The sequence below is a fragment of the Haemorhous mexicanus genome, chromosome 11, assembly GCF_027477595.1.
Source record: "Haemorhous mexicanus isolate bHaeMex1 chromosome 11, bHaeMex1.pri, whole genome shotgun sequence".
Classification (NCBI taxonomy): Eukaryota; Metazoa; Chordata; class Aves; order Passeriformes; family Fringillidae; genus Haemorhous; species Haemorhous mexicanus.
In genome coordinates, this window is record NC_082351.1 from 17,380,122 (window position 1) to 17,405,460 (window position 25,339).

Consider the following 25,339-nt stretch of genomic DNA (forward strand, 5'->3'; position numbering starts at 1 on the left):
TACCAAAAAATCCATATTTGGTACCTCTAAAAGGTACATTTGCCCAGGGAGTGGCTGGCTGGAGGCACACCAGCATAGTCCTCTGAAATGAGGGAACTCCAGTGTTTTCAGGGCTAACTACAAGAAATGCCTTTACTCTGCATCCCAGAGGAAGGAAGATGTAAACCCTTGTCACGTTTTTGTGCCTCAGCAGAGCAGTTTGACTTGCTGAGGGGCTCTGTGCATGTCAGCATTTCACTACTGTATTTTGAAATTTCATTTTCCCCTCATTTTGGAGATTATCAGCCAAGATAAACATTTCCCGAGAAACCCCTCCACAAGCACTACTGCAATAACTCATTTCTAGTGATTTATTTCTCTCAGGGATTTGCAGGCAGTAAAGACAATTTTGAGTTGACAGTTTGAGTTCCAGAAACAAGCTGGGGGGAAATACAGCCCAATGAAAAGATAATGGATCTCTGGGTTTTTGCAAGCACGTGTGTGGGTGTTGCAGATTTTATTCCAGCATGTTGTAGACAAGTTGGAGGGTGGATTACAAGATGCTATTTTCAGAAAATAGGACAACCTGCCAAAACAGAGGGGGTTTTTTGCCTGTTTTTCACTAGCTCCTACTAAAGGAATGGAGAAACACTAACCCCCATTGAGAATTTTTGGAGGTAGAAATTTATCTGTTATTTATTAATCCACACACTAATCAAAGCCCAGGGGAGGAAATCCAGGCTGGTTCATCAATAACATTTGAGCACATTCTTGTGTTAATTGTGTGTTCTCTTGGCTTCAAGTCTAAGCCCTGTGTGCATTGTTGAAGGGGGTGAATCAGAAAAAATTAGATCACTCACCCTTCTGCTGGGGGAGTGAGACAGGTCTTTGGGGAAGTTGGCTCATGACTATTTTCATGCTCAAGGATCATCAGGGGAATTAAGCTGCTCAAAAACAGGGCTATGATTAAAAGAAAGCTGTGGCTTCAATATTGTACTGAGGAAGTTCAGGAAGAAAAGGGAACTTCATGTTCACATGGAGAGAGCACAACTTTTGCTCCCCCATGCACATGTAACAGCTGTAGCTTTGTTCAATGTGTCTGGCTTCATGTATTCTTTTCAGAGCAAGGGTAATTAGCATCTGAAAATGTAACTGCTCTTGGCTGCTGTGGAACAATGCAAAAATCCCCTTTTTCACTGTAAAACATTCCTGCCCTCTTTTGATCTTGTCAAGCCAGACAATACAGCTGTCTTGTCATCATATTTCCCACGGCAAGGGAAAGTTTGCCAAGTGGTGGAAGAAGCCTCAGAAGCCCTTAATTACTGTGACTTCATCAGTGAAACTTGACTGCCTTTGGTGGACTTAGTTCAGACTGAAGTGAATTTGAGGGAATTTGGGCCTGGATGGCTTGGCCATGGCAGTTGCTGTTAACAAAAGGATGCTGCTGGTAAACAATGGGCAGCGAGGATGACCTTAGTGCAGCTCTGCTGAGTGTGGGATGCAAGGTCACATTCCAAAGTCAGGAGCTTTATTTATGAATTAATAGCAATACTAAAAAAAAAAAAAAAAAAAAACAAAAAACAAAAAAAAAAACCACCCTGGAGGAGCTTACAGGGGGAAAGGTTTCCCTAATTAAGTAAATTCATTACTGTTGTGCTCCTTATTTGCATTGCCCATCAATCAGTGAAAATCGTTCCTGTTAATGCAGCCTAACAAATGTTAACTAAGTGCAAAGGGTGTGATTGCAAAGGGTCACTCTTGGGCTCCTGATTTTGTTCAGCAAATGGAAAGTCAAAGGTGGAATGGAGGGGTGGTGCTGGAAATTGGAAAAGCAGCAGAAGGAGGACACTGACCAAGGATGACTTGGAGGAAAAGGTGGGGTGTAAACAGAGATAAGAGAAGATGAAAGAAGAGTAAGTCAGAGGAAGTAAGAGACAGAACAGGTAGAATTGTATCAAAAGTGAGAGGCGGAGGCAGTTAATGTTTTGTGAGTCATCACCAAGCCATCCTGCCCCCAGAAAGGCTGACTCAGCACATCAGTGGGGAAAAAATCAGAGCTTTCTCTTGGAGATGCCATTCCAGATCAAAAAGGCTTTGATTAGTGAAACTGGATTTTCTGTCAGTGATCCTCCCCTGCCTTAAAGAAGCTTTTCAGATGTATCATGTAAAGTCAGCATCCACCCTAAGCACCGCAGGGCTTGGCTCCCTCACTTCTCTTGCCTGTCACAGCTCCTCTTCCCAGGTCTGAATCATGCTCTATTTTGGGGCCCTTTGCACAACAGAGATCTCGGTTGTTTTGACAGAGGTGAGGTGGCCACAAGAGGCACCAATTACTGCACATCCTCTAAGAGACCAAGGAAATCTAAAAGGAAAAGCAAGTGAATAAAAATAACTTGATGGAAGAAGGTTTCTGTGATCTTGAATCCCTGACAGGTGCCTGGCCACAAAAGCACTGCTGGGAAGGTACAAGTGGGGTGTTAATATATGAAAATTTTTTTCTGGCTTATGATTCAGAACTAAGGTGCAGTCAGGAAAACAGAGAATAGAAAATGAAAATGGTCTCAGTTGCTTTACCATGTTTTGTAAGGGCTGGTGGTTGTTGAGGATGAGGCTGGGCTGTGTTGACCGTAGACAGTCAGAGGGGCAGGGTTGGGCAGCAGCTCCAAGTCTGAATCTTGGTAGAAATATTCCCTAAGTTATTTCCTCTTTGGTATGCACAGGACTTTGAGCTGCTACTTGCAGCACCACATGTTGTCCAGTCTGTGTTTCAGGGCTCCTGGGGAGGGGAAGAAAACTCTGCTATAAAGACAGTGAAGTCAGGAAACTAATCATTGGCATTAGGATCTCTCTCATGTGTGCAGATTTCATCAGGCTTTGCTGGCTTTATGCTGCAAAGGTGATTCAGTCACTGCTCATCTCTGCAATCTGGGCAGACTTGGTTTTTGTTTTCATCCCACCACTACTACAATGACAGAGAATAAAATCTCTGAGGCAAATAACTGGTGTTGTTCATCAACCACTGATGAAAAGGTTCTGCCTACATGTTTGGGTACATTTAATCAGGACCAGCAAAAGCAAAAAGTCATCCAATCCTCCAATGACCATTAAATCCATCTTGTGATTTCTGCTGTGGGTACTTTGTTTTCATCTGGGGAATTAACTTTTTATTTAGCCAAATATAGTTATGGCTGCTGCTCCCATTGGCTTGCTGCTGCACACATTAATTGCCCTTGAGCAGAGGAATGTATCCCAGAAGGCCTAATCCTTTCTCAGCACCAGATCATCAGTTCTTTAATTGCTGCTGGCTTTGTCCCCTTCACTCAGCCTGTTCATGGCAGAACAGCCCTCACTGGGCTCCACGTCCCCACTGTGAATCTGGGCAATGCAACAGGACCTGCCAAAATGACCCCTCCATGGATCCTCTTTCTTTTTCTGAATTAGAAATTTAAATTATTGCAGGAAAAAATTCTGTCACAGGAGCTTCCAGATAGAACTATAAATCTATTAGCTCAGTCACTGATAAACAGTCATGAGTATGAAGTTAGGGCTTAGGTTGCTTAAACCAGGACAGACTTTTTCTTTGATCCAAGTTGTGTATTTCTGCTGCAGCTTGATTTTAAAAGTCTTTAATGTAGAAGCACTTTGGGCTAACAGCCACAGGTAGCTCTGCACCAGACAATTTTATGCAAGGAATTTGTGAATGTCCAAACACGGGTATCCCATGGTCTTAGTCCTGAGGATAAGACTCTGTTTTCTGCTGCCTGGATTGTAGGAATTCAAGAATCAAATTGTTTCTCATGTTATCCTTTTTCAGTAGTTGCCATGGCAAAACCCCAGAGAGGATGGGGAGGGTTGTACCAAACCACTGGAACATAAACTTTTCTCTGGGATTGATTAGAAGATGTGCTCATTGCTCAGTCTCACCTTGGCACTCGCAGGGCTCTGCCCACAGCTGCCAGTTATTCACAGGGATCGATGTGCATCGGGAATGAGACAGAGCAAATGTATTCAGCTTTATTCAGATAACAGCTTCTATTTCCTGTGCTTCACCTGCTGCTCTGTGGGATGTTTTCCAGGTTGCATCAAGTGAATTTTGAGGCTCCCACTTGTGAAGGCAAGCGCCGGGAAACGCTCGCCTTGATCGGGGACTTCTCCTCCTCGGCCGAGTTCTTTGTCACCATCGCGGTCTTCGCCTTCCTCTACTCGCTGGCTGCCACTGTGGTTTATATCTTCTTCCAGAACAAGTACCGTGAGAACAACAGAGGGCCTCTAATTGTAAGTGTTTGCAGCATTTGCAGGGTTTTCAGGTGTAGCCTTCACCTCTTGCTTCTTCGGTTGTTGAGGTTTTGTCATGGTCTGGGAGATCCAGGTGTCCTGCCCAAAGCATCCCTGCATTCACCTGCTTTTTTGTCTTGATGGTGATGTAATATTTTAACATCAAAGGTAATGGAGGCTGTATGCAGGAGGAGTTTAGTCCTGTATGCACTTGTGAAATTCTGTGCTTCTCTCCCACTGCCCACAGTGATGATGATCACACAAATAATGAACATGTAGCTGAGTGGTAGCAGGATTGGGATCTCAGCCCTATGATACCAGAACTTCATTGGTGGGGAAAAAATGAAAGAGGAGATCATCAGAGATTGGCTCTGTTGGACAGAGAGTGGAAGGTTCCAGCAGCTTCTCACAGAAGCCACTCCTGTGGTCCTTTCCTGCTACCAAAAACCAGGCTGTGCCAAACCAACACATTGGGACCTTTCCTGTCCTAGGAAATGGTGTGGAAATATAAGGAAATCCTCACAGAGCAGACAAAGAACAGGCAAAATAAAGGAGTCACTGCAGAAAAAGTAAATAAATAGTGCCTTGCTTCTTCTTGGTATCAAGTGAGATGTCATTTCAAACTGTTTCATCAAAGAATTTGTTACAGAATTCTTCCATCTTAATTTTCTTGCAGAAAATAATTCTTGCTTTAACCAGCCACCTTATCCTCTGTAGCAACAGAAAAAGGAAAGATAAACAATGGTATTAATATGTCACATCATGATGTGGCCTCTTGCCTTTGTTCAGGATTTTCCTGAAACAGCTGCTGCAGTTGTGTCTGTCACAGGATGCATGGCATAATCTGCTATAGCATTGGCATCACATTGACTCACTTTGTTCTGTGTAATGGATTGTAATTGAATCTACAGGTTAAATTTAATCAGTGTCTGTTACCAAAGCCTCTGTTTGCAATTTCATAGTATTTAAACCGAGGCTATATGACCTTATTTTTTCAGAATATAAAGATGCTTTTGAGTTTGTCCTATAGCAGAAGCAGCTCCTGCTGGTGAGTGGTTCTGGGAGTGGCTGAGGGTTATGGTCAGGTTATGCCTGACAGGAGGAGAGTCCCATCTTCCCCAGCCAAATGCTCCTGCAACTCCTGTGCACTGCAAGCTCTGTTGTATTTGGTATTTTTAGAAAAAAAAAAACTTTTTTTGCCTGGAGCACATCTTTGCTGGTGTCCCTGGACACTGGCCAGTGCAATGATTGCAGCACCACAGCCTGGCTGAGGACAGGTGTGAGTCCATCTGTGAAGTGGAGTTGTAGGGAAAATGCAGAGCCCCAGCCAGAGAAAAGGCTGGCAGCTGTAGCCAGGAAGAAATCAGTGGTCAAGGAAAAAGAAAACATGGAGTGAAAAGGAGCTTCTCAGGGCTGCAGTGCTCACCTAAGGGATGTCACATGCTCTGCGAAGGAGGCAGGCAATGTATCCTCCAGCTCCAGGCAGATGCTGCTCTGAACTGACGTGTATCAGATCAGATGTGTGAGTATGTCTCATCCCTGAGATTGTTCCTTCCAAAGAAAAGTGCTGCAGAAATCTGTGGTGCAGCACATGTTGGTGCAGGAGGCAGGGCAGCCCTCGTTCTGTTTCATCACCAGGCAGGATCAGTGCATCAGGCACCTTGTCCAGACTACCAGTTTTTCTCTCTTTGTGAAGAGTTTGAAGATGGTGGTTTCATCCATCCTTACTTCTGCTGCAGTGCCTGATCACAATTTCATGGTTAAAACCATTCCTGTTTTAAGCTTTGTACTTCCTCTTGGCTTTGTATTTTCTCAGTCTGGGATGACATCTGCCTTTAAGCAGCACTCTCTCAGAGCTGCCTTTTTCTCCTGACAAATTTTCAGGATTTGAAAAATGAGTATGACAGGAGAAGTCAAGAGAGGAAAAAACCCCTTTCACTTGAAATTTTATAATATTTTTCAAAAGGCCCCTGCACAGGCAGTCACCATCAATGCATTACCAAATTGCAGAAGCCTGACTGGGTGCAGAAGATACGATTATAAGGAATTTAATGACCATTAAGTCACGAGAAACTTGCAGGGAAAATTTCAGTCACAAATGTTTCAAGTTTACTTTGTTTATACAGATACAGGGAAATGAACTGCATGTGCTGAGATCGCAGCAAAGCATCACTTTAACTGTGGAAAAATATTTTAGCATTCAGTGTGGAGTGAGGCATGATAGCAAGGGAATATTTCCAGTGGGAGAAGCAGATAACTGCTCCCTGTCTGTTTGGATGGCAGGGGTGTGTTTATCCACTATGCAGTAAACCATTTCTGTTGCTAATGTTGCCTGTCAGGTTTTGGGGATAAAAGTCTTCCTTTTGGTCATGGGGCCCTGGTTGTGTTACTCATCCATTCTCAGAGGGAATGATGAGTCCTTGCACTACACAGCCTCTGCTTCCCTTGCTGGCTCCCTGAGGGATCCTCTGGAGGGGTTCATACAGATGGATGAACCTAAGAGAGGACCTTGGAGTCCCAGTTTCTGAAGGAACAAGGAGCAGGATACCAGGGATTCAGTATCTCATAGAAACATGCTGTTTGTTTCTGAGCTCTGCAAACCACAGCTGTGATTTTCATTCCACTGTGAACTCCCACATGGTGCATGTGTGCCGTGAGAAGCTGGGGTCTCACCTTGGTGGGTACAACGAGGGCAAGGCTGCTTCTCAAGTGACTGATTAGTGCTCAAGAGACAGAAACTTCTAAAAGAAATTATTTGGAGGTGGTGACTTAGATTATAAAGAATGCCATGTACAAAATGCCACCAGTTTTCAGTACATCCCCATCTCTCAGACCAAACCAACCTAAGCTGGTTTCCACTTGTTTAACACCAATACCTGGGGAGGCCCTGCTGGTTTGTGATGAGAGCAGAGATGAGCTGCACCCTGGGGCTGCCAGCCCAGGCCCCTCTGTTGATGCTCTGCTTCAGGTCTGTACATTTGGAGCTTCTTGCAAGCAGAGAGTAACCAACCCAGCTGTGCTGAAATTTTAGGGGATCAGGAATAGGATGCTTCCATATGTCTCTCAGAAAAGAAAGAATAGTCACAGTCAATGTGTGTCAGTCCCCATTACTCAGGCTTCTTACTTTTCCTATGGTTTCTTTACCCCATAAGTGTTTCATTTAAAATCCATATGCTGGCAGCTCTATGTGCCTTCAGGTTTGTCTCTGGGAAGTTACAGCTTGGCCATGAGGAACCACATGCATTCATGTATAAATGCAAATCACTTTATTAATATTCCAGTCAATTAATATAAAAGCATACAATTATTCAGCCAAGAAAGGGACTGACATAGCCCTGAAAAGAGGTATTTCATTTTTATAGTGATTACTTGCTAATCTCATTCTTATGGTGCATAAAGATGCTTATATCTTAAGAAGATGAGATCTTTCCTTTCGTGGGATCTGGAGTCCCTTGAATAATCACATTATGCAGAAAGGCATTTGGTTCCTTACATATGTTGCAGATTGAGTGAGTTAAGTACACCCAGGTCTTAACCCAGGTCTTGGACACCTCTTTGATTAAATGTTGTACTTCCTCACCAGTGTCCAGTTGTCTAAAAAATAGACAGGAAAAGAATAAAGAGCCATCTATAAAAACAAAGACTGAATCCTTTACAGTTGAAAAATGAAATTAGGAAGAACCTGAGTATTTCTTTGCATTTCAAAGAGCTGTTTCAGCCTGCTCTTGTCATCTCCTTTTAAAGCACAAGCCGGGGTGACCTTGCTGTACATGCTGGTGCCTCCCAAAAGGCTCTGCACTTCCCTGTGAAGCAAGCTTGCAAGGCCTTACACTATTGCAGGAAGCATGTAATTCTTTCAAAGCTTCATTCGGCAGAAAATCTGGGGTGGGACCTGGTTCAAACCAAAAAAGAGCTAAAATGCCACAGTGGGAAGGCGTTTGCTGCCTGCGGCAATCTGCTGCTGGCCGCTTTCCCAGCTGGGACCAGGGCTGTGCCTCTCCCTGGGCTACTTCTTGAATTTAGGGTGGTTGTGACTGTGAAAGCAAATCCTCTGAGTGGTTTGCCTCTGCTGGGTAAAGAAATCTCCCTCTGTTGCTGCGTGGATGGCCATGGAAGCTGTTGGCAGTGCCAGACAGGCTCTGACTAGGAGGGCTCGTGGACCTCAGCATTTGAGGAGCTGCTCCCTCGGAGGCTGTAAATGCCTGAGAGGGTTTTCACAAATGGAAAGGTTTTGTAGCATGAGCCCTGCATGGAAGTCAGTTCCGAGGCAGCAGCTGCAGCTCTGAGAGGGAGGAGGGATGCCAGGAGCACTCTGGCCAGGCCAGAGCTGAGGCTTTGCCTGTTTCCAGCCATGACAGCCCAAGCCCATCCTGCCAGACTTGGCTGGGAGGGAGAGCAGGGCACAGAGTGCATGCAGGGACATGTGTGTCACAGCCTTCAGGGGCTGGTGAAGCCACTGACCAGCTTGGAGCAGATGAAACATGTCCCCTTTCTGAGCAGCTTCTGCAGAGGCTCTTGGCTGGGTGAGGCTGTGCCAGTCACTGGGCAATCCAAAGCTGTGCTCAGGAGACTTAAGTGACTGTAAGTGACTGTCCCTTTCAAAGAGGGACATTGTGCAAAAACCAGTAAGTAGCTTGATAGCAAGGAGAAATATTTCAATTGTTATAAAAAGAAAAGGCATTCACAGTTCTATTCTAAAATGCGTAATATATAAAATTGTTCCGAGTAGACATTTTTGGCAAACTCAGTAATAACAAGTTTCAACTTGAAAAAGGCAGCAAGAATTTTTTTTTTCTTTTCACACATACTTCAGGATCTTAAAAAGTCCCTCCTTGTATATTCGGAGTATTTTAAATTTTGGTTTTTGCCTTTCTTTACATGTTTATGTTTTCCTTCTTTCCCAAAGGCATCTGTAGGCAGAGCAAAGTATCTCAGCTGAGATCTGAGAGGGAAACTTAGTAATTAGGAGTGTAGTGTAATCATACAAATACACACTCAAGAGATCTGGACATCATTTTAAGAGAGCAACTACAAAAAATTACTTTGTTCCAAAGGAAAAAAAGATTCACCCATGCTATAGGGATATTAAACATTGAAATGCAAGATTTGTTTTAGTATGTTTTAGTATGCAGGCACTTTGGCCTTAATTACCAAGGAGAAATTCCCCAGACAGACATTAAGCCACAGAACAGCTTAGCTTGAAATTCACTTTTATTTTCAGCATGTCATTATCTTGTAACTCTGTTCCACCCAGAGCTGTGAAAATGTTCAGCCAGGAATGCAAACCCACTTGAAAACAAGAGAGGTTCAGGTTCCAGCCAAAGCTGAAGGTTCTCAAAGATTCAACACAAATAGGAAGATGCAAGTTCACTCTAGTCATAGAATCATACATTTTGCTCCTTTCATTGTACAGAGGAGGCAGAAAAAGTTCTCTGAGAGCCTGAATCTGGCCACGTAGCCCAGATGAGAGCACCTACTGAAAAAATCCCAGTGTTCCATTAGCCTTTCAGTCCTGTCTCCTTGGCCAGCTGTTGGCCAGGCTGCATGGTTTCCTCTTTGAGTCCCACTGTGCCATCTTTCCCTTCTGGTTCAGTGTGTTTCTTGAACCAGCCAGACTTTACAGTTTTTGGGAGTTCCTCTATACAAGAGCTGATCCTGATACCCCAGGAGCAAGAGCCCTTTCCCCAAGGCTCTGACCTGCTCTGAAACAGGGGAGTTTGTAGCACAGAGGGCAGGGTTTTAGACTTTGTGAACACCCTGGCACAGGGGAGCAGAGGAAGTCAGGAGAAGGCTGGAGCATGGTGTATGATGGGAAAGACAAGACCTGAGAAATAACATGAAATACTCAACGCCTTTAGGGCCATCCCCTCAACTGCACAGTGCCATGGGATGTTCTGGAAGGACTTACAGCCCAGGACCTGGGCTATACCAGCAGTCAGACTGTATCATGCAGATGCAGTAATTTGTGCAATGAGCCTCTCCAACATGGAGTCAGGGCCTGTAAGCTCAGCAGCAGGTCTGTATCCCTGCTGCTGTCACCTGCTTCAAGAACTTTGCTTGCTTTTAAAATTTCTCTCTTTTTAGCAAGTTTGATCTCCTATGTTGCATTAATTTTAGTCAGTTTGTCTCTGTTTGCATCAAATTTCTACCTGCTGTTATGCATTTCTTTAATTGACACTGCCAGTGCACTGATTACAGAGCTGGGTTTAGTTTGTTTCAAGTGTGGTGGCACTGGGAAAAAGTTGCTTGGCATTTGGAAAATACATTCCCCAAAACTCTGCTGTGTCCCCATCTCTTGTGTCAGTCTGAAACTGCATGGGGGCTTGGCATCTGGGTTGATAGCATGTCAAACCTCACAGCAAATAAAGAGCATCTCCCATCATCATCCACAGCTCAGCAGACATCTCGTGTTTCTACCAGCTGGAATTTTTAGGGAATGTTTGCAATTGAACCGTTGCCTCTAGGAATCTCTTTCTCATTCACTGCTAAGACATGTGAGATACAGTAATTTCTTTTGCTGGAAATCTCCCTGAGAAGAAGAATTACTCTGGGCTATGTGCCCCTGCCCACACGGAGTCTCTTTGGGTGTTAAGGGAGTTGTCAGCTCCTGGGCTTCACGCTCTTCAAGAGAGCCCATTTGGGCAGCATGAAGGAGGTCGGAGGAGCTCAGAGCTCAGTGGCAGACACAGGCCTGCAGAAAACAAATTGTTAAAAGAGAAGGATGTATCCTTTGGGAAAGCATCCAAGCACAGTTAATTTAATCCCATCTGTGTCAGTGGAGACATCCTTTGTTCATGGCTCCCTTTATTGACTGGTGCCTCGTCCGTCGTGATGGGACCTGCACCCCTGTGGTGCCACGGAGAGCTCCTTCCCCAAAGGTCAGGTGTGCTTGTACATGAGAATGGTGTTTCCTAGGGATTGCTTATTTCTTTGAGAAGCAACCTGAAACACTGGGTTCTTAATGAGTGTTTTCCCTTCCTTCCATGCACACCTTTATTCTGCAAGGGGGAAGGGGAAGCAGCCCCACGGGAGGTGGGATATCAAGACGCAGCGATGCAGTTAGTGGTATGTTAGACTTTGGCACCTCTGCCATCTGCTGTGGACTGACAGATGGGATGAAATATGACAGCAGAAAGGCTCTTCTGTTTTAGCAAGACACAAGAAAGCTTGAAAAATCACACCTCCTCCCTCCTTTCCCCCCAAACCCACACAACAACAGTGTCACTTGGCCACTTGTTCTGGCTAAGACAAGGAGAAGTTTATGCCTGTGCATGCTCCTGAGAGTCTTTCAAGGGGAAAGTGAGCAGAGTGGATCAGAGCAGAGCTGCTGGAACCTGGAGGGACCACCCCACCTTCTCCCCTCTTTTGACATGGATGGGAATTAGGAGCCAGTGCTTTACCAGGCCAGGGAGGAGTCTCTGCTTGGCAAGTCTTGCTGTTTACTTGCTCACTCATGGTAATTAGTGGCTGCATGGCTTATACAGCAGGGACATTTGGCCTTACCTGTGGCTGGTGAGAAAACTCCTCATCTGGTACCTGAGGATTAGCCAATTTCAGGTTTTCCCTAAGACAGAAACACTTCCTATTGGAAACCCTCCCTGACTGTTTGTAGGAGTACCCAGGAGGGCCTTCAGGAGGGCCCAGCTTCTTTACAGGCATGTGTATTTTGTAATTCATCCCAATGCATCAGCCTGCTGCTGTGAACAGCCACATTTTCAAGGCAGATCAGGCCACATGTTTGTGGGAATCTTGCCTCAAGGCCAAAGGTGCAAATGTCAGCCAGGGGCTCTGCCCCATTAAACGTGTCAAGCACTTCTGAAAATTAGCTCTGTGGGTGATGACAGGAACACAACCTTCCACTAAGTAACAAGCTCTTGGTGTTTCTCTCCTCTGACACAAGCTTTCAGTTTTCTGGTGATTTTGAGTATTTTTTCCTTTCCAATGGACACACCAGTATAATGCTTCTAACCAATTTTTCTTTTAGGATTTCATTGTGACAGTGGTCTTCTCATTCTTGTGGCTAGTGAGCTCATCTGCTTGGGCTAAAGGACTGTCAGATGTAAAGGTTGCAACTGACCCTGATGAAGTGCTGCTGCTGATGTCTGCCTGCAAACAGCAGTCCAACAAATGCTTGCCTGTTCGCAGCCCTGTTATGTCAAGCCTCAACACTTCGGTTGTAAGTGACTTTTATTGCTGCTGTTCACCCTTACCTTGCAGTGTATTTTCATCTTTTAGCCGTGTATTGACCTAAATTGACTGGTGTAAAGCAGTTAGCTGACATGATTTAATTGGAAGTGCAGTCTTGCTGCAGGGAAAGGCAGGCTGTGACTCACAGCAGCTCTGCCATGGAGCAGCAGCAGGGTGGCTGTGCAGGGTTGGGATGGGGAAAAGGCAAAGTGGCTCTCCAAGTGCATTGGTTGCCCCTCTGCTTTTAAGTTGCTCACTGCAACTCTTTTGCAAAGGGGTCTGTGTGCTCCTTTAGAAGGAAATGTTTGTGCCTTACAGATTCTTCTAAAAACCCTCAAAAAAACCAACATGAAATTGGACTTCAACGCATTAAAAAAAAAATAAACACAAAAAATCCCTCTAGGCCATCTGACCAATTAAGAACTCTCTTTTTAATTAGTTTCCTTCAATTTTATCTTTCTACAATTTCTTTAAACTAGATTATGTTTTCAAACAAAAAAAAAAATTTGCTCTAAAAACTCCACTTTTTTTTTTTTGGAAACAAAAAGCAAAGCAGACACCCTGTGAGCTACATTTCAGCGAGGTGAATTTGGGAATTTGCTCCAAAGCTGAGAAAATTTTCCAGTGGGTTTTGGGAGAATCAGAGAATCATTTAGGTTGGAAAAGATCTCTAAGATTATGAAGTCAAACCACTAAGCCAGCACTGCAAAATCCAGCTCTAAACCATATCCCTAAGTGCCACATCTACACTTACCCCACAGATGGTGACCCCACCACTTCCCTGGGCAGCCTGTTCCAGTGCTTGACAATAGTTTCAGTGAAGAGATCTTTCCAAATAACCAATCTGAGCCTCCTCTTGCACAGCTTGAGGCCATTTCCTCTTGTCCTTGGGAAGGAGGGGTGGGAGCAGCTTTGCCTTTCCCCCGGGACCCAATGTCATGGTGGGGACCATAACATTAGGTTGAGCTGTGAGACTGTGACTGCTGGTGACGAGCTCCTCTTCTTCCCACCCAGGTCTTTGGCTACTTGAACTTTATCCTGTGGGCAGGCAACATTTGGTTTGTGTTTAAGGAGACGGGCTGGCATTCCTCAGGCCAGCGCCACCCTGCAGACACCATGGAGAAGCAGCCCGGGGGCTACAACCAAGGTGGCTACAACCAAGACAGCTATGGGCCAGCTGGTGGCTACAACCAGCCAGGCTCCTATGGCCAGGTGGGTGAATATGGCCAGTCCCAGAGCTATGGGCAGAGTGGGCCAACCTCCTTCGCTAATCAAATTTAGGGTTCACGCAGCACAAGCTCTTGCATCCCTCGCAAGTAGAGAGTTTAACAGGTCTCAAGTTTCAGTGGCACCAGATTTTTAAGGGTTCTACATAAATTAATACTACAACACGGTGTTTAATGTCCATTGAAGGTCTAAGCCCACCTCCTTTGGCAGATGGGAGGTGGCCAGTGGGCTGGAGTTGGCCTTTCTTTCCCTGACTAGCCAGACACAGGGGATGTGCTCCTCGCCGGTGACCTGGAGTTGCTGTTGTAGTACGTACTGTAGAGATAACTTTATGGTAGTTTTGTATGTGTTAAGATGGTAGAAGCTTTTTGTAGCCTCAAGTCAGTAGTATTTAATATGCATAATATAATTGAATTTCCTTCTGCATTTTGGTGAAAAACGGAAGTGTTTTACTATGATTTCTACAGATTATTCTGTATATCCATGCATGTAACATTGCACCTAAATTTTCAGAACTGCCTGTCTGTGACTCTTCAGAGAGTTTGTTTTGGTTATACCTTTTTGTTTCAGAAGATTTTACTATTATTTCAGTTAACTGAGTCATCCATCCGTAATTTAGTGCATGGATAAGCAGTTTCATACTACCAAATGTCTGGACTGTGTAAATGGAACTTCTCGACTTCTGCCACTACATTTTGTTAAATGTCTGTTTAAAAGAAGTATGCATCTTTTATATATTTTGCAGAGTTGAATATATGGCTTACCCAAGTTCTGAATGCTTTGTAACTAAACTGTTTTTCCTTGAAATGGCATTCAGTAGTATCTATGGTACCTGACCAATGTTTATTCCATTTAACTCAGCTAAGTATTCCTTCTATAAATCACTATTTCTATGGATGTTTTGTGACTCTTTTAACGTGAGCTGTGGAGAATAAGGACCAAGTAACTGTGTTATATGTTTACAAAGGTATTTATTTAACTAAGATAACAGAGGTGCAGATATCAGTACACAAAATCATGTGGAAACTCCCTGTTGCTTGACACAGCAACATGAAAACCGCACGTATTGTTGTGACCTTACAAAGCATAAATATTCCTTTATGCCCTTTGATGAGAAGAAAACCTTTCTGTCCGTGCTGTTTCAAGATTGTTAGATATCCCTCTGTTAGATTGCTGCTCTGAGCGCTAGCTTGGTGCTAATGGAGAATGTAACTGGATTGACCAAATAACCCAGGCTCAGAGGAGCTCGTCCTGAAAGAGCCAGAGCCAGACTTGTAGCCTGTTTGGATTCCTCCCTGGGAAATTCAACCCTCCCTCACCACAGCATATGGGATGCATTGACACAAACGAAAGCCTGAAGCACAATGTACTAATCAAAACTGATCATCTGCATTTCTAGATCAAAGTGTATCAGTATATAATCTTATTGTATGAGCTGTAATGTTGAAAGCATCTTAGCTTAAAACAGCTTAGTCTCTTCTATGATTGTTGTAACCAATTTATGGCTACTCAGTGGATGAATCTATATTGTGATATCTATTTGACCCTAATAAAGTTATTGCATACAATGCATGTTTTCAGAGTATGTTAATATTGAAATGTCACTGCCAAATAACAAAGATAACTATTAAAGCAAAATAACTACTCCTGTGCCTGACCTTATTGGTCATATTCTTACTGTTTTCCAACACTCTTATGGGAATTGTTTTAATGTACAGTGGAGTATGACACTTCTGCAGACACCTGTCATTAAAGGTCAGTATCACAATTTAATTTTTTAAAGAAATTAAAAGTGTGCAGTTTAATACCTGCCTGCCTCTTTACCTCTCTTTCCACTGTCAGTAGGACTAGCCCAGTACTGTGCTAACCATCCCAGTTCTGAGGATTGCTGGAAAGCTATGTGTGAGTTGTAGAGAAAACAAACTGGAATATCTAAATGTTCTCCTATTCCAAATGAGGGCACAATACAATTTTCTGGGTTAACGAAAAATGTTATTTTGGCTCTTGGTTAATGTGTTTGGGGTTTTTTGATTTATGTGATTTTTTTGGGGTTTGAGGTTGTTTGTCTGGGGGAGGTGGTTTTTTTTGTTTGGTTCATTGGTTTTCTTCTTTTAAGTTTGGAAAAACTTTAGACATTGACAAGTCAGGAGAAAGTGAAATCTGTGTGTGTGGCAAGGGGTGTGATGGGATGTGTGCTCTTCATACCCTCTCCCACATATTCCTGCTTCTGCTCTTTTTTTTTTTTTTTTTTGTTATTGTTGTTATTTTAAATTCCCTTTCTATTAGTTGATGAGAAAGATCCCAAACTGACTTCCCATATCTAAGCTTCTCCACTAGAAATAGTTTTTGTGTCTGCTAGCTTTCTCTTCATGAACTTTTCCACCCAAATCAGCAGAGTCTGGTTCCTAAACTTTTCTATCCAATGCTGAGGGATGGAAATGGGTTTTGCTTTGGTTTATTCCTGCATTTCAAACCAGATGAAATTTTTGTGTAACCATGTAAGCACAGATCTGCAGCTTTCTGGAGTTCATGCCCCTGGAGAAAGGACAATTTCTAATACAAGGCTTAGAACAGAATTAAGTTTATGTCATATTTTGGGTACTATTTGTGTAACTCCAGGTCTAAGGTTTTCTCATGAAGGGCAGAACCAGTGGAAGAGTTAAGAAAAAGTAGAGTAAGAAGCACATGTTTTCATGGAAGACTTGCCCTTGCTTTACCCAGCTGGCCAGATCTTTACAGGTACCTCAGCTCCTTGCTGCTATATAGAACAATTGAGCTAGTTGTTGCCCTTTGGGGATTGTAATCTTCACTCTGAATTAGGAGGGAAGAAAAATCTCTACCTATAGCTTCTCAGGTTAATAAAGTATGGCAGCAGCAAAAGTGAAAACAAAAATGATGCATGCAATTGTCTGTGTTATGTAAGAAAATATATTTGAATGTTTCCTCTGTCTTCCTCTAGATTTGAGTCTTAGCACATCCTTTTGCTGAGAAATTGAAAGTTTATTTCAGCTGGGGATGGTGACTGCATAGCCAAGGGTGGAGCAACTTATGAAAAAGACTGCATTTGATGTTACCTGGATTTAAGACAAATAGTGAAGTAAACTCAAGCATCCTTTGTGAAACTGCTGCTGGCAGCCTCCTTGCTTGCCTGCTTCATCATTAGAGTATCTCTGCCAGTTAGTTAAATAACTAGGTCAGCCTGGGAGAGAAAAAACATGTTCCTTGATCTTTGTGCTGTCCCTCCTGTTTTCCCATGTGTTTCTCTTTATAGCCCATTTCTCAGCTACCCAAGTCAGGAGCATATTTGCATTATCAAGTGTGAAGCTATGGGGGAGAGGCAGGTACATCTGGTGAGTGTGGTTGGGAGGGGGGAGCACAGGACTTTGTCTCCAGGTGCCTCAGAGGCCAAGGAAGGGGCATGTTCACCTGCTGGTTTGGGTTTCTCCCATTGCTCCTGGAGCATCAATGCTCCAGCTCTGCAAAGCACATCCCCTGCCCTGGGTACCACTGGCTCTGCAGCCTGCTTCACTTCCTGCCCAGCACATCAAGGAGACAAGGATGAGTTCAGATGCAAACACAGCCCACAGGGCTTTGCCCTGGCTAGATGGGCTTGGGGTTTTTGTGTGTGATGTTTTTCCTGATCACCAAATTTCCTTCAGCGTGGCCACTGATCTGCACGTAACAGAGTGATGGCTGAGTGATGGCTAAGACTTGGAGAAAGTTTGTGCTCTTGTTGCATGAATTCATGTTGCAGTTGCCTGACCTGATTAGGTTAATTATTTCGAATCTTTATATGCTCTTAAATTGAAAGAGCAATCCAGGCTGTAGCCCTGAATCAATCTTGGCTGAAACTGTGATGTGCTGATATAAGAGGCAGTGGCATCAACATGCATTGCACCTCCCTGTAGTCTGCTCCTGACAATATCTCCAGAGTTTCACAGCTAATATGACAGACAGATTAAGAGCTACTGATTAAAAACTGCCACTGTATTATTTAATCCTTTTTTGAAAAAGTTCTTCTCATTATGCCAGATCATGTCACAAGCATTTAGTCCTTTGTCCAATGGTTTTAAGATAGATTTGAGTCAAAATTCCTGATGTATGTGAATAGATGGTCTACTTAGCTCGTGCTCTCCCCTAATTTCAATATTCTTTTTTAGGATTTCTTTTTATTCCCTGCTTGTGCTAAACCCAAGAGCTTTTCCTTTTGGAATTCTGTAACATCAGCAATAATTTGTATTTTGCTGTTAATATATCTGGTGCTGATTAGCCCATCATTTGTCAATGACATCTATCCTTATATGAAGACCTTAGCATTTTGATATGAAATTTTAATAGTTCAGTGGGGAGGCACCCTGTTTGTTGCATTTAGTTCCTGTTCTTACATTTTTATTGTTGTGTCCCCCATTAATGAGATTTTAGGTTTTTTTAAGAATAGAGCTGCCTTTCTGAAATCTAAATATCCTATAATAAAACATTTATCAGAAGGAGAAATACTTGGCAATAGTATTTTCAGGATTAAAGTTCATCTGGTTCCGTCCCCCCTGCCATGGGCAGGGACACCTTCCACTATCCCAGGTTGCTCCAAGCCCTGTCCAACCTGGCCTTGTACACTTCCAGGGATGGGACAGCCACAGCTTCTCCGGGTGAAGAATTCAAGCTGTTACCTGCCTGGGTGCAAGTTAGCAGCTGTTCTCCTGCAGCTCCTGAAGGGTTTGCTGGTGAAATGCAGCCTGAGAGGCCAGGAGGTGTGAGTTTGTCTCCTGTTTCAGGTATTCCCTCCTGCCTGTGTCCCTGGGATCCTGCCCCACCCAGGGTCATCTCTAAGGGAGTCGGGGCTCTGTCACACACACAGGTTTCACAACATCAGCCTTCTGAAATGCAAAAAGCATTTCCTTTAAAAAGGAGGAAGAAGACTCCAGGAAAATACCAAAAGTGAGGCAGAGGCTGTGGCTTTTTGCAGTGGCAATTATTTTAAGTGAACTGCCTGTAAAGATTTTGCAGTTTGAAGTGGCAGGTTGCGTATTTTGCACAGACAGGATTGTTAACGTGTGAAACATGCTAAGAATTGACCAATAAAGGCACCTGGATATTTCAAACATAAATAGTGTGTACCAAAATAGCTGCAGAGCAGATGGCCTGGCTCTACACACACCTTGCTGACCAGAATACTCGAGCAACACGCAGAGCCAAAATCTCAATCTTCAAAGCTGATCATCTGCAAAGGCAAGGGTTATCCTCATGCTGCCCTTTATCTGTCAGGCACAAACGCTCCTGCACATGTTAATTAGTGTATCCTAGAGGGATAATGAACCTAGGTTTGTCTGAACTTGCTACTACCCCAGCAAAGCAAATCACCTGTTCTAGAGCTCAGGCTCTCAAAAGTCGGTGTGATTAAAACAACTGTGAGCTGAAATCTGATCTACAGTGGAAAGATCCCAAAACACAGAGGGCTGGGCTTGCCAGCCTGCTCGCAGTACTGCCTGCCACTGATAAACAGGCAACTGAGTCTGTTTCTCACTCTCATTTTTTACCTTGGATGCTAAGACCAAACATCCCCATCCCACATATTAACCAGGATCATGCCTCCTTGGATAGTTCAACAGATGTGAAAGGGAATTATCACTTCAACATGATATCAAGACTCTTTTTTTTTTTTTTTTTTTAAGCTGATGGCAGATTACTAAGCCTGAATTCTTGTTTAATTTTAGTGTGTTAATTGATGGAATAATGAGCATTGATTATATGTGTTTTGGCTTCGTCATTGCAATTACAGGCTCTGTTTTATTCATGAGTCAGTCCTAAAGAATGCACTAGAGATCTAAGACAGCTTAAACCTCTCAGAAAAAGGCTCTGAATTGTTTGAGTAATGACACTCTTAGATGGAAAATTAAAGGTTCTCTTTTCCCATGCTTTTTAAGATAATTAAAATCCAGGAATGGTAAGGTGCTGAACATCCTTATTCATTAGCCTTCAGTAATTTAGCTTCTACTAAATGAGGAAAACATTTTAATTCTCTAGGCCATCTGTTGCAGTCTCCTTTGTGTGTCCCGTTACATAAAGTCCCATCATGGATAGTTTTAACATCAGCATTGTATCCTTTCACCAGGAACGATGAGCTGGATGAGGTAGTTGAAGTCACCACCTATTAACAGACCACCCTGGAATTAAAGTGGCTGCTTTGTCTTTTAAGTTGAAGTTATCCTGTCTAGACACCTCTAGGCAAAGGATCCGCAGAGAGGAGCCCGTGTGTGGAGCTAGGCAGTGTGACAAGCTGTGTTTTCTAATAGCAATATCCATGCCAATAAATAACAAAGTTCACTGGAGCCCTTCCAGTTCCGCTAATGCGCGCCTGCTCTGCCATATGGCTCCGAGCTGCCTCGGGAAGCTGCACTCCCTGTTCGGGTGGGAAGCACAGCCCAGGCTCCCTGCTGGGTGCTGCCTTGGAAGGGGTTGGGAGGCAGAGCAGGGCTCTCTGCACGGTGACGGGGAAATAGAATAAATATTGGAGTAGGAGTGTGCTCACCTAGGATAAATGCTGGATCAGGAACTCGGAAATGTTTGGATTCCAGCTCTGGCTGCAGGAATAACTCACTTTAGAGCTTGGGGCATGTTACATTATCTCACACCAAGAATGTTTCTCATTAAAATTATAATTTGTATAGATGAATGGATGCAGTGTCTAAGTTATTCCTGATGCAAAGTTACATCCCCACAGGTCTAAGAGGATCCAGGTTCCATTATGAGTTGGGTTTGTTTCTGTCAAATTACCCTGTACAAATCAAGCCCCCCTACTTGCCAGGCCAGCAGTGCCTTCCAGGGGCTGCTGTGGACTGGGGTATTTCACTGGCTCCAGGATTCCCAGGTAGTGTTTGCATTATTGATAGGCATGGCTACAAGCAGGCTGCTTCCACGGGGCAGAGCTTGCATCCACCTGCTTGCTATTACCCCGTTGCTTGGAGATCACAAACACCCTGGCCTGGAGATGTGTGGCTGCAGAACAAGTGTTCCCAGTATGAAGCAGTACTCAGTCAGTCAGCCAGCTCCTGCTTCCACCAAAAAGGGCCCTCCAGCTGCTGCAGGCATGCCCAAGGGGTAAGTCATCTCTTTGTTGTGGCATCTGGGTGCTCTGCCTTTTGTGTTGAAACTCATTATCTGGGTGTGTTTGTCTCTATCACGTGCTCTGTAATTAGTTTCTAGCAATTCAGCACAAGGTAAGCAGGTTTTAGGTTTGGATTGAAAGCAGGGGGGGTGATTCTCACAAATGTGAGTCCTGCTGGAAATAAAAGCTATGTGCCTGCTCCAAACTGAGAGCTTTGGTGAGGAGGGGATGGCAGACCCCTCTCGGCGTTCCTGGGAATGGGTATAAAACTGAGAAATCTCTGGGGCCTCTTTCATGTTCATGCAGAAATTACATGAAGTGTGAAGCAATGTCCCTCACTTAAAATTAATGACCAGCTTTAGTAACAGCTCCAGGCTACTCACTTAGGTGGGGGATTAGAAGCTGTGTGATGTTCTTGTGCTGCTTGTAGAGGACATTTTCCTTTCCACTGTGAAGGAAAGACACTGTCCCTTGGGAAGCCCTGAGTTCCTGGGTGATTAAATAAAACAGAAATGAGCAAGCTCATTCATGGAGAAATTCAATACCCAACACAATTTACCAAGTGATAATTGTGCCTCTCTGCTTTCTCACCCCCAGTGTACCCATAGCCAAGCAGCTGGCATCAATAAAAGGTAAGGGGAGCCCTTCATTGCCCCTCTGGGGTTCAGGTCCTTCACAGCCCACGTGCAGAAAGTTTTGGCAATGTCACAGGGCTTGCAGAGGCCGTGCAGATCCTCAGCTGATACAAGTCAAGAGGGTCTCATGGGTCCCTGTGCCTTGTACTCCTGTGTTGTCACATCTCTTGTGCTTGCCTTTTCATAAAAAATCACAGCATAAATCATCTGTGTAACCCCTGCTAGCAGAGGCTTGTGAGCATCAGTGTTTCAGAGTCATGCACGAGGGGGGGTGAATCCAGCCCAGATCCCAAGTTTGCCAGTGCTGAAGTGCAGCCCTGGTGCTCAGACAAGGATGCTCCTGTGCAGCCAGGCTCCAAAGGGGCCGTGTTTTCCCTGGTGCAGGTCTTTGGGACTCCAAATGCATCCAGGAGATGGTCACCATGGCCACCGTGGTGTGGCAGGTCCTTGCTGGATGCCCAGGGTCAGGATAGGTCTCAAGCCAGGTGGATCTCAAGCCCCATGCTGTGTCACAGCCCTAGCTCTGAAGGAAAGGTCCCTTCAGGGTGTGATTGCATGGGATATGAGGCATGTTGCTGGCCCATTCCAAATAAAATCTGGGCCAGATCCTCTGTGGGTATAAACAGTTTCAGTCTCATTAACTTTAATGAAACTACACAGATTTCCACCCACCCTGGATGGTTTTAACAGATTCCTTTCAATTACATCTCAAAAGCCTTTTTTTTTTTTTTTTTTGGATAAACTTTTCCTCCCTCCAGCTCTAAGAAAAGGCTCAGACCTTGAAAAGGCTTTTGCTACAGCAGCTTTGGTGTATAACAACTATGCTGACCCTGAGAGCAAGCTCAGCAAATCTGAAACCAAGAGCTTACTGCAATCCCAGTTCTGGCAGTTCATACAGGTGAGGGGGTCTGCTGAGTGGGTGGCACTGGGCCAGCCCTGGGCCAGCCCTGGGCACTCTGGGTGCAGGAATGGCAGCTCAGGCTCTCTCCTGCAGCTTGGCAAGCACCAGTCCATGGGTAATCCCAAGTGAGACTTGAGGGATTTGGTACAAACACTCTGTGACTGAGTTGCTTTATGCTGAGCCTAAGAAGGGGGACAGCAACAAACCACGGCTGATTCCTGCTTGAATTTGTTTAAAGAAAACAGGGCAATTGCAAAAATAACCCAAACCAACTAAATTAAAAGCCTTGGATGATAACAAGAAGCTGGTTTTATAAAGAGAAGAAACTCATGGCATTTAATGAGGTGTTTGGTGGTTTGCCAGAGCACTGGGGGCCAGCCCTGTGCCACAGAGCTGTGCTCACTGCAGTCCCTGGTGGGGTTCCTGGGAGACAGGGGCAGAAAGCCCTCAGCCACCTGGCTGGGTGTGGTGGAAAACCATCACAGCAGCACTTGTGGCTGTAAACTTCCCACAGGGTTGTTTTTTTCCCCTCCCTAAATTAAAACAAAACCATTATCAAGTGGTAGGAAAAGCTATATAGGACTAATAAAAAAGAGCTCAAATAAGTAAATGAGAGAGGTTATACCTTTACTTCCAAAAATAACAAAATCACATGACTGGTTGGGGAGGGGAAAGTGGCACCAAATTAGAAGCTAGGTACCTTATTGAAAAAGAATTGAAAATATTACTGGAAGCAATTAAGCTTGGGATCCTGAGTTGGTTTGGAAATTATTGAACTAAAAAACTAACCTGGAACTCTAGCAAGGCTTTTTCATTAGGAAATATAAATAATAGATATGTTACAGAATTTTAATAATCCATTCCAACAGGAATGCCCAAAAGGACCAAGAGTAGCAGTATTAAAGTTATGCCTGTAAAATCAACAGTTTCTGAGACCTTCAAAATATGTGTATATATTTGAATATTAAATTTAAGAGAGTTGGTCAGTTGTTTCCTCCTCCCAGTTTTATCAGGACACAGGATCCCTTTTTTATTTAACAGTTACCAGCTGTATCATCATCATTGTCATGTTTTCAGTCATAATTAGGTGTCTTTTAGACATAAAGGTATATTCTGGATTGTTATGGAAACTTTGAGGACTGGTTGTTCTCCTTTCTGACTGCAATAATATTTCTGTTTGAATTTCTTTGGATACCTTTTGAAAAACTAATATGAATGTTGACATAACAACCTGAATGGGAAAATAAAAAAAAATTAATATTTACATAAGTAGATGTCTTTTTTTTTTCCCTTATGATGCAATAAAAAAGGAATTTCATGCTTTTTCTTCTTTTTTTCATTTAAAATCCTTCATAGGGCCAAGAAAACAAACCAAAATACCAGGAAATAATTTCTTCCTTGGATGAGGAGTCAGAGAACAAAATTAATTTTGAAGACTTCATGATCTTGTTAGTCAGTCTCACTCTAATGTCTGACCTGCTGCAGGAGATCAAAAATGTGAAAACCACAAAATGATCTGTGATTTTAAAGAAGAAATGGCCTGGCACCATATGGAGGAAAGCATGAGTGAGGTACACACAGAGATACCCCTGTGTGCCTGGATACCCTGTGCTGGTCCCTTTTAAATGGAATAAAGTTGTGTCCAAACCTGGCTGAACTCACTCCTCTCTTGAAACACTCCATGAAGTCGGTGCTCAGGGTTTGTGTCCTCTCCATTTGTGCTTTGGGAGTGAGTGGCTGGGTGCAAGACCAGTTAACATCTGGGGGCAACCTCCAGCCCAGTTTAATGCCAGGGAAAGGCAGCCCAGGCTCTCCCAGACCTCTCCATCCTCTCCCTGTGGTAGTGTGGGACATGATGGAGACACAGCTGCCAAAATGTGCAGCTTCCCTGGAGTCAGGGCTGCCCAGCTCCCTGGGCTCTCCCAGTCACCCCAGGGGGCTGCAGCCCTGAGCAGGGGTTATCAGTGATGGGTTTCACAGTGACCCCACAAGCTGTCTCAGGTAAAGATTGATTTTAGCCTGTGTGGTTGCCACCCCACCATTAACCTTGCTGAAGGGAGCATTTCTTTACTTTTATTTCCTCCTCCAGCTGCTTTCTTGGTTTACAGATCACAATGGAAGGAATTTCAAATCCAGCATTTGGAGGGCATCTCTGGCAGTGCTGTGCTTGTTTGAGCAGGGGAGTGACCCAAACATGCCAGCCAGCTGAACCTGCTGTTCCATGGAAATGTGACAAGCAGAAACCAAAGAAGGGATGGTGGGATAAAAGGGTGGCAATTAAACTGTTTGTTTTGGAACTGAGTGATATTGGTTAGGGCCAGAGCCTCAGTATTAAATGCTCATCATCCTAATACTTGGTTTGATTCCTACCTACAAAGTCCTGGCTCAGAGCCAATATTTGTGACATCCCTTTGGGGCACAAAAAGCAGTCTCATGCCCCAGGAACAGAACAGCCCCTGTAAGGATTTAATAAGAATCTACCAAGATGAATGGGCCAGCAAAATGTTGGAGCCTTTTAAATTTTTTCTTCTTCCTTGGCTAGAACGGGGAAGACAAGAATGGTTTAGCTTTGGTGGATGAATTTTTAACAGGAAGGGATCAAACTCTCTAGTGTTAAAAGAGGGAAATTAATGCCTGCTGAGTAATGAGATTTAACTCTTTGACATGAAAAGGCTCTTAGTGTTTTCAGGGGCTAAGGTGATGTTTTGTGATGGATTTTGATGTGAAGGAAAGACTACAATACAAGACCAGCAGCCAACTGTTTGGAGAAGGAAGGTCTCTGTGCAGTGTGGGATGGAGCTGAAAGGAGAAATGCAAATGGCTATGATGGGTTTTGAAATGAAGCTCAGCAGGTAAGGTGCTGGGTTTGGACCTCAGCCAGGACAGGCTGGTCTAGAGCCTAAACATTCCTACTACAAACAAAACCTCTGATTAGCAAAGCCCCTGCTGGGATGGTTTGTTGCAAGAACAGGCTGCAGCCAGCCTGTGGCAAGAAGTGACAAAGCCAGCACACAGTGTTTCTGTCTGTTCTGT

At 44.0% G+C, this 25,339-nt stretch overlaps 2 protein-coding genes across 4 annotated transcripts in view; both read left to right on the top strand.

Moving 5' to 3' along the window:
• SYNPR (synaptoporin) overlaps nt 1–15,236 on the top strand; it is a 101,223-nt gene extending 85,987 nt beyond the window's left edge. For all 3 annotated transcript variants that reach the window (XM_059856717.1, XM_059856716.1, XM_059856715.1), the window contains 3 exons: nt 4,056–4,254; nt 12,239–12,430; nt 13,456–15,236. In XM_059856717.1, the coding sequence (XP_059712700.1) occupies nt 4,056–4,254; nt 12,239–12,430; nt 13,456–13,722 (658 nt within the window). In that variant the 3' untranslated portion in view covers nt 13,723–15,236. The remainder of the gene's footprint in view (nt 1–4,055; nt 4,255–12,238; nt 12,431–13,455) is intronic.
• A 146-nt stretch (nt 15,237–15,382) lies between these two features.
• SNTN (sentan, cilia apical structure protein) lies at nt 15,383–23,957 on the top strand. The gene is made up of 4 exons (XM_059856718.1): nt 15,383–20,763; nt 21,368–21,402; nt 22,164–22,303; nt 23,663–23,957. The coding sequence occupies exons 1-4, from the start codon at nt 20,411–20,413 to the stop codon at nt 23,819–23,821; spliced, it is 687 nt and encodes a 228-aa protein (XP_059712701.1). The 5' UTR covers nt 15,383–20,410; the 3' UTR covers nt 23,822–23,957.
• Nucleotides 23,958–25,339: the final 1,382 nt, after the last annotated feature.

What these genes read in the sequence shown, in the direction of transcription:
- SNTN (XM_059856718.1), top strand. Translation starts at nt 20,411, where the DNA reads ATGAGTTGGGTTTGTTTCTGTCAAATTACCCTGTACAAATCAAGCCCC. An exon ending in GCTGCAGGCATGCCCAAGGG is followed by an intron (nt 20,764 to 21,367) that starts GTAAGTCATCTC and finishes TCTCACCCCCAG; the next exon opens with TGTACCCATAGCCAAGCAGC. An exon ending in GCAGCTGGCATCAATAAAAG is followed by an intron (nt 21,403 to 22,163) that starts GTAAGGGGAGCC and finishes TCCTCCCTCCAG; the next exon opens with CTCTAAGAAAAGGCTCAGAC.